The following is a 14,130-nucleotide window of genomic DNA, read 5'->3' as shown; positions in this document are numbered from 1 at the left end:
TTTTTTTTTTTTTTTTTTTTTTTTTTTTTCTAGTGCTTGCTATTGTTTTTAGGTAGTGTGAGAACCCATTATGGTGAGAGGATAGACAATCTTCATCAGGGGATGGGTACTTAAATGCCAGAAATGATTGCAATGCTCCTGGCCTATTCTTATTCTCGTTAGGAAGAAATATGTGGAAGTGATTGTTACTGTGTAGGCAAAATAAAATATCTATTGAGATACTGAATATGCAAACATAGATATTCCATTACAAGTGCAAAGATACTTTCCCCCTATAAGTAAACATTCAACCTGTTAATAAAAATTTCTGGTGGAGAAGTGAATAAACAACTGCAAGGGAAACGCACTGGTTAGTAAAGGTACAGCATGCTACTTTTTCATGACTTTATGATCATAAGTTTTCTTGTACAAATATTAAATTGCAGTTTAAACCACCAACAATACAGATATAATCTAGTGCACAGTGTTGGAATGTCTTATGTGAGAACAGAACAGATAAAAATAGAACTATATAAGGCAATAGCATGAGGAATCCAGGGGAAAACATAAACTCTGGTAATGAAGTTTGGGGGTGAACAGACTGAGCATACACAACCATACATACATGACAAAAAAGAAAGGGTTGGGATGGTAAAATGAGACAAAGTGTGCAATGCGTCTTTGTACTGCCCTTCTCAAAGTATTATGCTAAACCAGTTTTTCTTAATCTTTTTAATATGACCTTTGAAATAATTCATTAACATTACATTAGTGTGGTGATTAGGGGAAGAATGCCTCTTAAAGTCAAAAAGATATTTGGTTTCCGGTAAACTGGCCTGGGAAGCACAAAATTGCTCATTTGTTCAGGTAACCCCTAGCAACATCTGTAACAACCCTGATTGAAAAACACTGCTAAACTAACAATTAGTAGTGATTAGTCCCTGGAGTCAAATTCTAAGTTGAGCGTGTTCAGAGATACGAGAAACATACAAACATGGAAGTCATACTGGGAAAATTAATCTAGCCCTCCAAAAATAGGTGCTCCACAGGATCACGTTTTAAATTATAGAAGTTATTAAAACAGGACGCTCCTGCCCAGAATTCTGGGGCACATTCACAAACCATGAAACATGGTACCCAGGTTACAGAAACATGGATAACAGAGAGGGGAGAAAAATAAAAAAGTTAATAGGCGTGTAGTATCAAAATAGAATTTATAGGAGCCCTTCACTGTTTATACTGTGGAGCTGTGTGCAAACCCTAGACCAGATGTCCTGCCACTAGTCTTTTGGTGGAGAGAGTTGTAGATCTTGCTCCCAGGGCATAGCATAAGCAGGTTTGACCCCCACTAATAGAAGACAATAGAGGTGCTTAGTCCCTTGTCATAGGGATTACCTTGACCAAAGTAAGTTAAGCACAAAGGAAATTACTTGTTAAATATAGGAGATGACAAATCTGAAATTAAGGGGAAGATCTCTGTTGTGGAAATGTTTCTGTTATTGAAAAGACCATGAATAGTCAATAGTGAGCATACTGTGGTAAACCCATTTTATGACCACCAGCTTACATGATGATTCCTGGAGGAAACAAGGGGCATCTTGTGATCCCTTCCTACAGAAGATGGGGTGGGGGCAAAGAACACCGTCCTAAATGCGTAACGAATAGTGAAAAAGTGAAGAGATCGAAACCGGATAACTATTTGGTATATCTAAAAACGCCTTTCGCGTTTCTGTTACTGCATGAAGCTTTGGCAAAGGAGTTATTTAGACTATTTGGAAGTAGAAATGTGGAGAAAAGCAATATTGCCCTGGAGACTCTTAGATGGAGCCCAAGATATGTTTAAATATTTTGGATTGAAGGGAACAGAGAATGTGCAAAGGAACCTATGGGGACCCCTTGGAAAAAATAAAATTATTTTGGCAAAAAGTGTAATCTTAATAGGCATTAATCCTGTCTATTTAATAGATATTAAATGGAGTAAATGGGTATGGAGGAACTTGGGATAACTGGGTCCCTAAATGAAAAGCATATATAAGTTGAATCCTTAGATATGGAAGCTTAGTTACCTGTTGAAAGCAAAATTACAGTAAAGGGGGTCTGAAAATTATTTAAAGCCGTGGACTTCAGTTCATTGATATGGATTTGGCACCAAAATAGAAGTTGTATAAATTGTGATAGGGCCTCAATAGTAAAGAATAAGAGAAGAGGACGGACCCTGCCTGTATAATTGAAGGAAAACTCAAAACCACAGTATTTCAAAAGAAGCATACAGTGTTCTTGAAAAGTCACACTGATGAGGAACATAAAGTGGAAAATTCAGAAATTTCAGAAATGTTATCAGAAGCCTTTTGCTCATCAAGGGACCTGGCACAAGCTAATTCTGAGTTGGATGTTGCCCACTCCCTGCCGTTTGAGTACAAAACAAACCCATCTAATCCCTGTGAATGTGTAACTCTAAACATTTGTTCAACCTGGTAGCAAAGCTTTTTGGTTTGGTCTTTTATAAGGTTGGATAGAGTTGATTGCCACACAAACCTCCATCCCTGTGATGACTGTATCCCAGAATTTGAGAAAAGAGGCAGGGGGATGAGGAATAAAAATGCCTTGAAAAAATTGAAATTTGCAGATTACAGCACCTGGCTTTTTACTTCCCTGTACTCCTTGTCCCAAAGGAGCTAACGTTCCATACAAATACAAACAAGTCTAATTCATGGGCTTAAGACCGACAGTATCTAATATATTGCAACCTTTCAGTTTTAATTTCAGGCTCCTAACATTTTCAGATGTAGAGTTCACTGAAAATGCGGTATCATTTTCACTTCTGTTAAACTAAAAACAATAAACCATATTACCCATGTTCTTTAAACTAATAACCCTCTCATCCCCATTGTATTGGATATGAATAAAGGCAGACACTGTTGTATTCCAGCCCGAGTATATGAAAATAGTGAGGGTAGGGCCAAAGAACAGAAGTCCCATTCACAAGTTTAAAAGGCAATCAAGTGTTTCTTTACCAGCGGTCGACAACCAGTGGTCTGCAGCTCTGGCCGGTGCGCCCCCAAGCGGAGTCAGGGGAAGGATCCTGCTGGGGGGGGGACTGAGCGGTGGGCGGATTGTGTTGCTGGCTCAGACCTGCGATTAGAGCGTGGGCGGGTTCTTGCATCATAATGTCACTCTAGTCGTGACACACGGCTCCTTGCGCATGCGCAGTCCGGAGCGGGTAAATTAAGTGGTCTGCAGGTCCAAAACAGTTAGTGACCACTGTTCTAGATGACCCCCCCCCCCCAATACCCAGCACAACTCTTATTGGTTCAGTCATTGAATTTCAGTATTTTTAACAATGGAGGCATCCACATAGGGGCCTGTTTTCAGAAAATTGTGCACAGAATTTTGCTGGCCCCTCGTGTCCAAAAAGATCTGCCTTCATTACAGAGAAGCACAAAACATCAATGGGTTTATGAAAATAGGCTGTTTTTAAAGGGTTTATCTAGCATGTTGATGAATGGATAGTAGAGGAACCAAGGACATAAAATATAGGCAGATAAGCAGAAATATAATACATTTTGTATTCTATAAATTCTAATATAAATTAATTAAACTGTTTTTATAAAGCACCAACATAGTATGCAGCACTGTAAACTAAATAGAAATTAAAAGGTTATTACAATGTAGAAACAAAGCAAGGCCTAATAGGCTTCCATTTAGCACTACATGCCATTTATTATTTTTGAACCTCTCTGGTGGATCAAGGCTTAGTCAGATTTGACCATGTGACACCTAAAGTTGGTAGAACAGTGGATGCCAGACTTCACATCCCAGCATCCCTTCATTACAATGGAAACCATATGCATACATAAGAAAGCAAGACTTGTTAGGAGTGATTTTTATGGTAGGTATGGTGTGGAGAAATGTATGTTCCATGGAAAAGATTAGTTGTAAATCATATCTTAAAAAAAACATAGTACAAAACATAATATGAGAATAGTTTGAGCAGGGACAATGCATACTCCTTATTCACCTCTTTTGAAGCAAGTATATAGTTTCTTTAATTTTGTTCCTGTTGCTTTGTGCCACGCACACTGTTTTGCACTTCTACTTGTGTTCTGTTTGATTGTGTTTAGAATTTTCTCATGAGCTTAGTTTGCACATTCTATTTTTCTATTGTATTTCCCTTTTTATATATTATTTTGTTCATTTTTTGTCTTTTCTTGCAGCTACACTGAAAACCACACTGCTCAGAAGGTTGCCTGGTTCTGGTTTAATTCACTGGATATTTGGCTTACAGGAGAAAGTGTAAGTAACAAGCATGTGTGATCGGTTTTCTATAGTGTTTGTTTGGAAATGGAAATTGTTAATACAGTTCTGTAAAGGGAATTCATGATACATCATGTATAATGTTTCTGTGATTCTTTTGTGGGACAACCACATTATATATTCTTTAATTTTGGGTCTAACATACGGCCAGCCAATTTGTGTAGCCTGTAGGCCCAGACATGACACACTGCAGGTGCTGTAACTTGTACCAAAATTCAGCACAGGTGTTTTCTGCTGGACTAATATAGGTGACTTAATTTCCAGAAGAGTCTGGTGGAGGCAGTAAATCATGCTTTACTTTTGATCCCCGCACCCATATACACTCTTGGGCGTTTCACTCATGTCAAGATTTCTGTAGCCAAAGCGGTAAACTTTTTTTTTTTTTTTTGGGTAACTGCCCAGTAGGTTAACACTTGCACTCTCAGTTCTTCTTAGGCCTGCACTCACTACAGGCAATACTTGCCACCTAAATTGAACTTAAAAGAAGTCTGCGTTTAATTATCTTTGTTACATGAGAAAGATGGGGAAATAATGGTTCTATCTCATTTCACATGAAATAGCAAGGACATTGCATTTTTAGCAGCATCCACAGGTATTTTCTGTACTTGTTCACATAATCCGATCAACAAAATTGGAGGATTTAGATGCTTTGTATTGTTGTATCTAAAAAAGTGTGCATCAGAACATTTCTGTTAGCTAAACTTATTTTTAGTGTGATATGTAACGTCCCAGGTCTTTTGGTTCACTGATAGTTGTTGTGTAATCCCTTAGTCTCTTTTGGGAGCAAACTACTGGATTGCTTATAAATATATAATTTCTAAATTCAGTTAACCATGGATCTGATGGCCAAGCTGCTGTTGGCAGTCCTGAATTGGCGCAATTGTATTTTTCCAATGTTCACTCAATTCATGTCCTTTTTAGTAGTTCCCTTGGTGGTACTGGAATGGCTACATTTGTCATAGTTCTGGAAGACTGTGGGCTAGGAGTTCATAACAAATAGTGAGTCAGCCTCTTCAGCCAAGCATAATGGTTATACATCTACAGTAATCTGTTCTCAAGCATGTCTTCTAGAAGATGTTGATAGTCTGAATCCAACACATCGGCTTCACATTCTTTTACTTCATGACTGGGAAATATGCAGGATTGACATTACCAATCTGAGTATCCGGTAAGTATTAGCTTGCCATCTAGCAATTACTTTACTTCTTCTTCTTTACTTCTTCTTGCTTCTTACTTTTTCTCACCCATTTGCAGCACTGGATGTTATCTATACTTTTGACCCTATTTGATTTCCATAAGTTTGTACTGTAACTTTTTTTTGGTATAATTGGTGCTTTCCCAGCTGTCCCTTTTATAATTGTGTGACATCCCCCATGGGCAAATAGCCATGCAATTTTACTGAAAAAAAATGTCCAAGCCACATCAAACCATTTGGTAATGTCAGAAAATTGAGTAAGTTGGAATGTAGTCACGTGGGCAGTTACAGCTGGACTAGACCTTCCCAACTCACAATTTCTCCCCTGCAATAAATCCCCAAGTTCTTAATCTTCATAAGAAACTTCTGTCTTGTTCTTGAACAGTAAAAACAAAATTTCCTTCACATGACATGTTTCTACCTCTCTCTACCTGCTGATCTAACAAAAATACAGCTTGTAGAACAACCTGGTCCCAACCTCCTAATGTGTTTGTAGGGATCAGCTTTTGTGTTTTGTTGTTTGAGTAGGTTGTTAACTTTCATTGAGTCTAGATGCCTGTAGAAATGGTACACACAAGTAACCATGTTATTTTTTGCCCACTCTTTGATCCTGGAACCATTGAAATGTGAACTGTTGTCAGATTGGACTTTTTGGCAACCCAGAGCTCTATTTCAGAATTTCCAGTAACTTTAAAGTGGTATTTTGATTATTTAGTAGGGCATTATCTGATTTAGAATAGTCTAAGGTACGCTAGGGTTCAGTGTTGGGACCTTTGCTGTTTAACATCTTTATAAATGGTCTAGAGTTTGGGATTAAACGTACCATTTCTGTGTTTGCAGATGACACCAAACTATGTAATGGAATTCCATACAGGATGTCTCTAATCTACAAGCAGACCTCAATGTACTGTTTGGTTGGGCATGCAAATCACATTTAATATTGAGAAATGTAAGTTATGCACTTGGGGGCTAACAACATGCATGCTTCATACTGTCTAGGGCAGGGGTCTGTTCGGTGCACCCCCGAGTGAGGTCAGTAGAAATACTTCACTTGGGGGGTGGCACATCGCATCGTCCAGAGCCGCGGACCATGTCTCCGGTACACATTGCAGGCTTAGGGCAGGGTTCTGGCATCCTGACGTCACTCGGGGGGCAAAGTTTCTTTCCCTTTGAGTGACACACGGATGCATACGCGGTCCAGAGTACTCTTGTATTAAGAGGAATTGACTTGAAATAATCCAGCCCCTGTACAAAGCATTGGTCAGACCACATTTGGAATATGCAGTGCAGTTTTGGGCACTGAATATAAACTAGGTAATAAAGCTTTAAAGAAAAGTTAGCAGAGACTATTGATTCAGGGAACATCAAATTGCCTCATGGAATCAAAAATGAATTCTTTTTTTTTACCCTGTTGGAGCAAATTTTACCATGTTTCTGCCTTCCTCTGGATCAACTATGTCCATATGGTTTTTTATGTTTATTTTGCTAGTGGTTGAACTTAATGGACCTGTCTTTTTTTTCAACCTGTCTTATTATGTAACTATATGATTATTATTCCAATAAAGGTATCCACCACTGTAGCACAGTATGTTATCCCCAACCTTACTGACAACTGGATGAGGTTTGGTGTAATCCACTTGCAAAACCTTCCCAGTTTCCCCATGCAAAGTTTTGCTATGATTTCACTTCCTGACATTGGGAATTTTGCAACAATAATTTAAGCATGAGTAATCTGGAATTAGACAACTATAATTTGTTCTCAATTTTTTAATAAAATGTTCTATTTTTAAAAATAAAACATTAAAAATCTGAGATAAACAAATACAGAATAGAGAACAATAGTAGTCAGTTCAGCTTTTGCATAGTAAAAACTTTTATGAGTAACATCGGTAAAGTGCATACACATACCTGCACTTAAACAAAACAAATCAAAAGAACAATAACAAAAATTGCCCATGAACACCAGCTACAATAAAATGACAGTAAAACAGTGGTATATCGCACAACAGTCAAAATAGGAAAGACCCAAGAATTTATTGGACATTAACAATCATTCCCATAAGTCACCATTACCAACTAGTCAAAGACCAGTACAGTACAGAAAATTGCATCATGGGATCCCAAACAGACATAAATTTCTGGTGTGAGTCCGTTAAGGAGCCTGTTAAGTTTCTCGTTAACTAACATGTTATCTATTCTGAGCTTCACCTCATGAAATGGCAATAATTGTTTTTCCAATTACTCACAATTACTTGCTTTGCAGCTAAGAGTACATACATACATAAGTGGAATTGTGGAGGAGGGCCAAACATGGATCCCTGGGAATATATATTTGGAATATCTCATTCAACAGCCTAAATACTCTGCCCCAGAATCGAATTTTATAAGGACAGGTCCACCAGGTGTGCATAACCGTCCCTTCTTTTTGAAAACCCCTGAAACATAACCGTGAACCATGGCCTGGAAGATGTTGCAGCCAAACGGGTACCATGTACCAGCGCATCATAACCTTGAATGTTGACTCAAGAGTCGTGCCATTCCTTGAACACATGGCTATTTTAGACCAAGCACGAGTCGACTCTTCGTCAGATCGTTTACTCTACAGGTCATGTTTGCAGTTAAATACATATTTATGAAGACGAGGGCTTCCCATCTTGTTCAGATCATTAAAAATTAAGGAATTCTGTTTAGGGGCCAATGGAGTCTGTAAACAAACATGTTCCAGCATTGATAGCTGCAAATGGCAGTCTTTCTGTTTGGGTAGGGACAGAACCCAGTGACACAATTGTAGGTACCTAAAATATTCCCTTCCTGGAGCATCATGGTTGTCCCTGGTAGCATTCCAGCTAAGAACCCCGGATCCATCTAACAGTGAGAAAACATAGAGTAATTATGATCAGACCACCATTTAAATGCAGATGGTGACTCCCACCCTTGAAACATCGGGTTGTTCTGGATTGGGAGTAAAGAAAGGAACGGGGACATTAGTTCACTGGAGTATCTAAATCTACCCCAGCATTGAAGCATATGTCGCAAATGTGGGGTTGTATTAGGTGACCGTAATACGTTGCCTGACCGTAATACGTTGCCTAATTTGGATCCACATGGGTGCTCTGGATCAGCTTATAAAGCACATATGGGAGCGATGTGACTGTTGATGTTTTCTGGGGTGTTTCACATTTTTTTTACCATTCCAAACAAAAGACATAATTGATTTTTGTAGATCCCGCAAAACTTTAACAGGAATGGTGACCGGGAGTGTCCTAAATAGGTGTAACAGCTTGGGTAAGAAGGCCATCTTAACTGAATTGGTTCTCCCAATCCACGATTATGGTAAATTTGTCCAATTAGAAAGCATGTCTTTGAGTTTGGTAAATAAAGGTTTAAAATTTGCCCCATATAACTGATCATATTTCCGTGTGAGTTTAATACCCAAGTAGTCAAGATAATGATCCGACCACCTAAATTTGAATGCACTCTGGATACCAGTGAGGGTAGACGGGCAAGTGTGACATTGGTGGCCATAGACTTTTCCTCATGGACAACTATAATTTGAATATATTGTGGGGGGAATTCCTTTCTTCTTGGCCAATTGCCGGTGCCCTTAGCAGCCCAATGTCCTGATTGTCCATGGGTCCACTCCCTTCAATCTAGTAGGATCCTTTGATTAAATTCTGTTGTGTGGGGTTTCAGGATCATTATCAGTATCACTATTAACATGACCTATTCTAATGGTTTACATTTGGACTGAATGCCATACATCATTTCAGGGTTCTGGGCATACACACATTTTCTTTTCCATTCACAGTCCAGTTATTTTGCCGTGTTATCCAAGTGGTTAGTCCCTAATTGGGCTGTACTTTAACCCTTAGGATATTGCTTTGACTAGAAATGTGTTGGTATATTCCAGGCTACCATATTCCTCAAGACATTACAGGTTCATTTATGAATTTATATCGAATCCAGAAATAACAAAAACAAAATATGGGTCCAGGAGGCTAGAGTCCCTCTTTAGGGCCGGTGTCTAAAAGTATGAAGACAGGATCATAAAATCCCCCTCTCTGGCATTGGATAGTCCTCCAGCACATCCTTCCAGATCTGCTAGTTTACAACATGCATTTTAAAAGTTGTGATTTTGTGTTGGCAGGTGTCATAAAAATCAGTGTTTGGCAGATAAGAATAGTTAAGTGGCCTCTGACTGACCTCTGATCTGTAGTCAGGAACACATTTATTAATAATCGTCATATTTCCACTGCACTGTTCCGTATAAAGTTATAATTTGCGGATTCATAGTCGTAATATTATTGTGAGCATTTTGACACCAAGTACTAGTTTTCTAGGCCTTAGGGATCCTGGAAACTGCCCTTAGCCTGGTGAACTATATGTCCCCCTCATGACTTGTTTGGTCTTTTTGAACTCCATATTTTGTGAAATGGGGTTGACAGTTCCTAAAACCTGAATTTGCTGAATTAGGAATCTGGCTATAATAAGAGCATCATAATCCATGTGAACACATCCTCTGGCAACCTACACCTTGCTTTCATTCGATGCACCTATTAGTCCCCCCTCTAGGTTTTGGCATAGAAAAATCCATGTGAGTCTATCGGGGGGAGCTCTCACACATACCATCTTTTTGCCAGGCTTGAAATAAAACCTTGAACTTTATACAAGCAACTTGGACCAAAGGAAGTCTTTTATTTTATACTGTTGCAATTTTTCTTTGATTAGTCTTTATTTTTAGGTCCTGTTTATGCAGCGTATTTTGTTATGTTTTTACTTAATAAACACTTAAAAAAGTGTAAGCTGAAATAGTGTAACCTGCTCTCCTGAACACCACTATAAAATTTAGGCCCCTACCCATCCCTGTCTGGAGTGGCAGTGGGTGACACCAAGTGCTAAAAGAGGCAGAATTATTGACCCCTCCAGAGGTTTCCTGGATTGGACTCCGCGTTGTTCTGATATCATCCTTCGTCCCAGCGCATCTTTCTGGGCTCTGCCATCTTCTTTCCCCTTCTTCTGCCTTCTCCGTGAAGAAAAGAATCCTTTTGCGCATGCCAGAGATCAGGCATGGGCAAAAGGAGCAGTTTTGAGCCTCCTGGTATCCATGACGTATGTATCCCTGGTGACTCTGCACTCCCATTCTGTCTTGATCGATGCGGTGATCATGACTGAAAAAGGGGAGGGGGGGACTTTACCTGCAGACATAGTAAAGAAACAGACAGAAGTGCCAAACACCTATGCTCTTGTTATGGTTTGGATAGTCTGACCCTGTATGATGTTCATTGTTGGTATTTTTTAGTATAATGACATTATAGACTGGACCATTGTCAAACTGTAATTTGCAGTAAATCGGGGCAGCCTAATTTAGTCTGGCTCCCAAACTTCCACTGCTACACATGTAGTGTATGTTCATTTTGGGTCAAAGGTTACTAAAAAAAAAAAACTCAGGCATTTCAGCTCCAGTATCTAAAAGTGCTGTTACTCTCTGACTGTGGCTGTGACTGCCGGTGACAAAAAAATTTCCAGTGATGCATATGGTGTTTATTCCTTGGCTTCATTGCACTCATTTTACAGTGAATTTATCCTCTTGTCAATTATTAAAAGCCTGTGGTACTTCCACCCTGCTTTTCTTTTTTCGAGGTTCTTTGTGTTGTGATGTATTCACCCATATGGGTTGTCTTTTTTTTTTTTTTTTGAGGAGGACATTTATTCTTGCCTTTCATCAGCTCCAATCATTTTTACAAAAAAATATGGCAGATGTTGTTATGGTGTGCCCTACATTTATTTCAGTCATCCCTTAGTGTACTTTTTTATGCGCCATCCAAGGAGAAGTTTCTAAGAAGACTTGCAATTTGTCACTGGAAGCTCAGAAGGTTTGATAAAACCGGAAAATCAAATCTCTTCCAGCTTAAGACATTTGTGTACTTGAACTAGTTGGTGGACACAGTAGGTCAAAAATACTTTCAACATGTCAATCATTTATTCATGGATTTCATGTCACTGAGAGGGCATAGGACTTCAGCCATTACAGCTCTGACCTGGGCTCCGTATAATTCACACATCCTGCAATCCTTTCTCCTCTGCTATTTAGATCGGAAGAAACAAACCCTAGACTTAATGGTCCAGGTTCTCTCTTTTCAGCCAAAGATTCTCATTTTGTGGTTACATGTCCTACTAACCTCTGTCAGGGAAGGTAGTGAGACAGGAGTCCCCCTTATTATAAATGCCAGCTCTTGAAGTTGGTGGGTGGCACACTTAGCGTGTCTCCTTACTCAATGATGCAGTCAAGAGACGCCTCCTTGACTTCTTTGCATATAAGAGAACTTTCTGCATTAAAGAGATCATTACTCGAAAAGAACGTATTTACTCTTACTTGAGAGAAGGAATCTCTAGGCATTTACATCCTGTTCTTAGCTTGGGATTTTAATTTAGGATACTCTTTTCCTCCACTGCCCCTGATTTTCCAGGGTAATACAAATACTGAACCAAAGCAGCTGTGGCCTCATTTTGGGCACCTCCTCCAGGTTTGCAGAAAATGTCAGTCCAACCCCAGTGGCAGCTGCCGTTTTGGCCAGACCTGCTTTGTCAAGGGCCTGTTCTTCATTCTAGGCCAGAACCTTTTCAGTTGCTGGCTTGGAAAGATTGTATTAAGAAACAAGGGTTGCTCTAAGAGTAATCAACACCATTTTTATTAGCTGCAAAAAGGTGACCAAAAAGATTTAAAGTATGGAAGATGTTTTCCTCATGGTCTAAAATTAGATTGTTCCTCCAACCTTCTGTTGCCAGGAAGTTAGGTTTTCCTTATGATTCTGTATTTCTCAAGGCACACACTTTGTATCTTCTAAAATTAGTTTTATAGAACATTTTGTTCTCCTAAGAAGGGCAGAGATCTAAAAAGATGTAGTCTTGTGGGTCAACACAACAATTGAGGCTGGAAAAGGGAACCTAACTTACATGCTTCAGAATGGGACAAAACCCTGTACATATATGAGCAACTTAAACGCATGAAAAAAATGTGGAGACATGTTTATGAAGGTTTAAAAAGCATTTTTAGCTTCTATGTATGATAAATTAAAATAGTTTTTTGTTAATACACAAAAATGCATTATTGGTGGAATATAAAGAATCTAATATAGGTTCTGTAAGTTAGTTTGGTAATGCATTTCATTTTTTGGCTAGCAGAATATCAAAAGGCATTTCTGTTATGAGAAATGCTTTAAGTGATGACCTTTGGGTAATGATTTTGCAAGTCATTGTTGTAGACTGAATGTTTTGGGTTATGAAGAATTCATGGTCTGGTGCTTGGTTGGTAGGATGAAAGCTGTTTCTAGAACATAATTATTTGACCTATTTAAAGCTCCAAAATGCTCATTTTCTTTAAGTAGATATCTAAAATGTTAAGTAGTTGATCTCGAGGACCTATTAATGCTTCTACTAATTTTTGGTTGCTCTTCCTGTGTTTTAAGTTCGACTGTCTTTTTTAACCACCCGACCGTTAAGCCTGACCTTGGTACGGGCTTCAAAAAGTTACAATTATCGATAAACCCGAACTTTTCTCACTGTATGAAAATAGAGTATGAAAATTGTCCATCGGTCGTGTTCCAGCGTAGGGTGTCCTCTCCGGGAAGAAGAACTCGGCTTCTTCTAAACCGGCCAGCTTCTTCTAAACTTCTCCCTCCGTGCGTGATGACGTCAGCGCGTGTGCGGGAAATTCAAACTGAAACTCGTTCAAACACATTTTGTATTGGATTGAATACAAACTCCTGTATCCAATCCAATACAAAATAATTAAAAATAAATACAAAGTATGTAATTGGTAAATTCAAACTCTCACTTTGTATTGGATTGGATACAGGAGTTTGTATTCAATCCAATACAACATGAGAGTTTGAATTTTGTTCTCATTTTGTATTGGATTGAATACAAAGTCCTGTATCCAATCCAATACAAAATAATAGAAAATATATTTATGTGGTTTTGTCTATAGGTATGTGACGGACACTAGGGAGGTGTTTTAGAAAAGTATATCACTATACAGTATACCGAAATATCGCTTTTTCAGTATTTTTCATGTATTTATGTATTCTTGTTTTAGCTGCTTTTTTGTGTCTTTTATTTAATTTTATTAAAAGTAATTTTTTTTTTTTACATGATTGTGTGTTTCAAACATTTTTTATATTCATGATATCTACTAGAACCCTTGTTCGGACATATTTCTGTAAGTTACAGGTCTACAATTAAAAAAAAAAAAAAAAAAAAAAATTTCATGAAAAAATAGTAAATACAGGGCTTACCTGTTCCGCCGGCGTCGTGCGTTGTCTTTCGCGTCTTCTCTTCCTTCGCGTCTTTCTTTATTTTTCCTCCGGTTTCTTCTGCACCTGATGAGTCAGCGGGGGAGTTCCTGGTGATGTCGGTGCAAGCGTATGTTGCCGGGGGAGTGGGAAATTTAAAATTCATTTGTATTGCATTCAATACAAAATAACTGTATTGAATGCTTAACAGTGGATTTATATGTGTAAAAGCAGGACATTTTTTTCATGAACATTTATTTTACAGTATAATAGTATGAATATATTATTTTTTAATTTGTACATTTTTTTTTAATTTTTGACATGATATTGTTTCCAACTTTTTTTTTGTAC

The 14,130-nt window shown here is 38.4% G+C and overlaps 1 protein-coding gene across 6 annotated transcripts in view; it reads left to right on the top strand.

Moving 5' to 3' along the window:
- The window catches only part of ZFYVE26 (zinc finger FYVE-type containing 26), a 387,669-nt gene that overhangs the window by 18,201 nt on the left and 355,338 nt on the right, over window positions 1-14,130 (top strand). For all 6 annotated transcript variants that reach the window (XR_011922929.1, XR_011922930.1, XM_072427512.1 and 3 more), the window contains exon 2: window positions 4,194-4,272. Coding sequence is in view for 3 of the 6 variants with exons in the window: in XM_072427512.1 (XP_072283613.1) it covers window positions 4,194-4,272 (79 nt within the window). In the remaining 3 variants the exon portion in view is untranslated. The remainder of the gene's footprint in view (window positions 1-4,193; window positions 4,273-14,130) is intronic.

Source organism: Pyxicephalus adspersus, chromosome 12 (genome assembly GCF_032062135.1).
Source record: "Pyxicephalus adspersus chromosome 12, UCB_Pads_2.0, whole genome shotgun sequence".
NCBI classification, from domain to species: Eukaryota; Metazoa; Chordata; class Amphibia; order Anura; family Pyxicephalidae; genus Pyxicephalus; species Pyxicephalus adspersus.
Note: the sequence above shows the minus strand (reverse complement) of the source record. Positions and strands in the feature narration are given on the sequence as shown.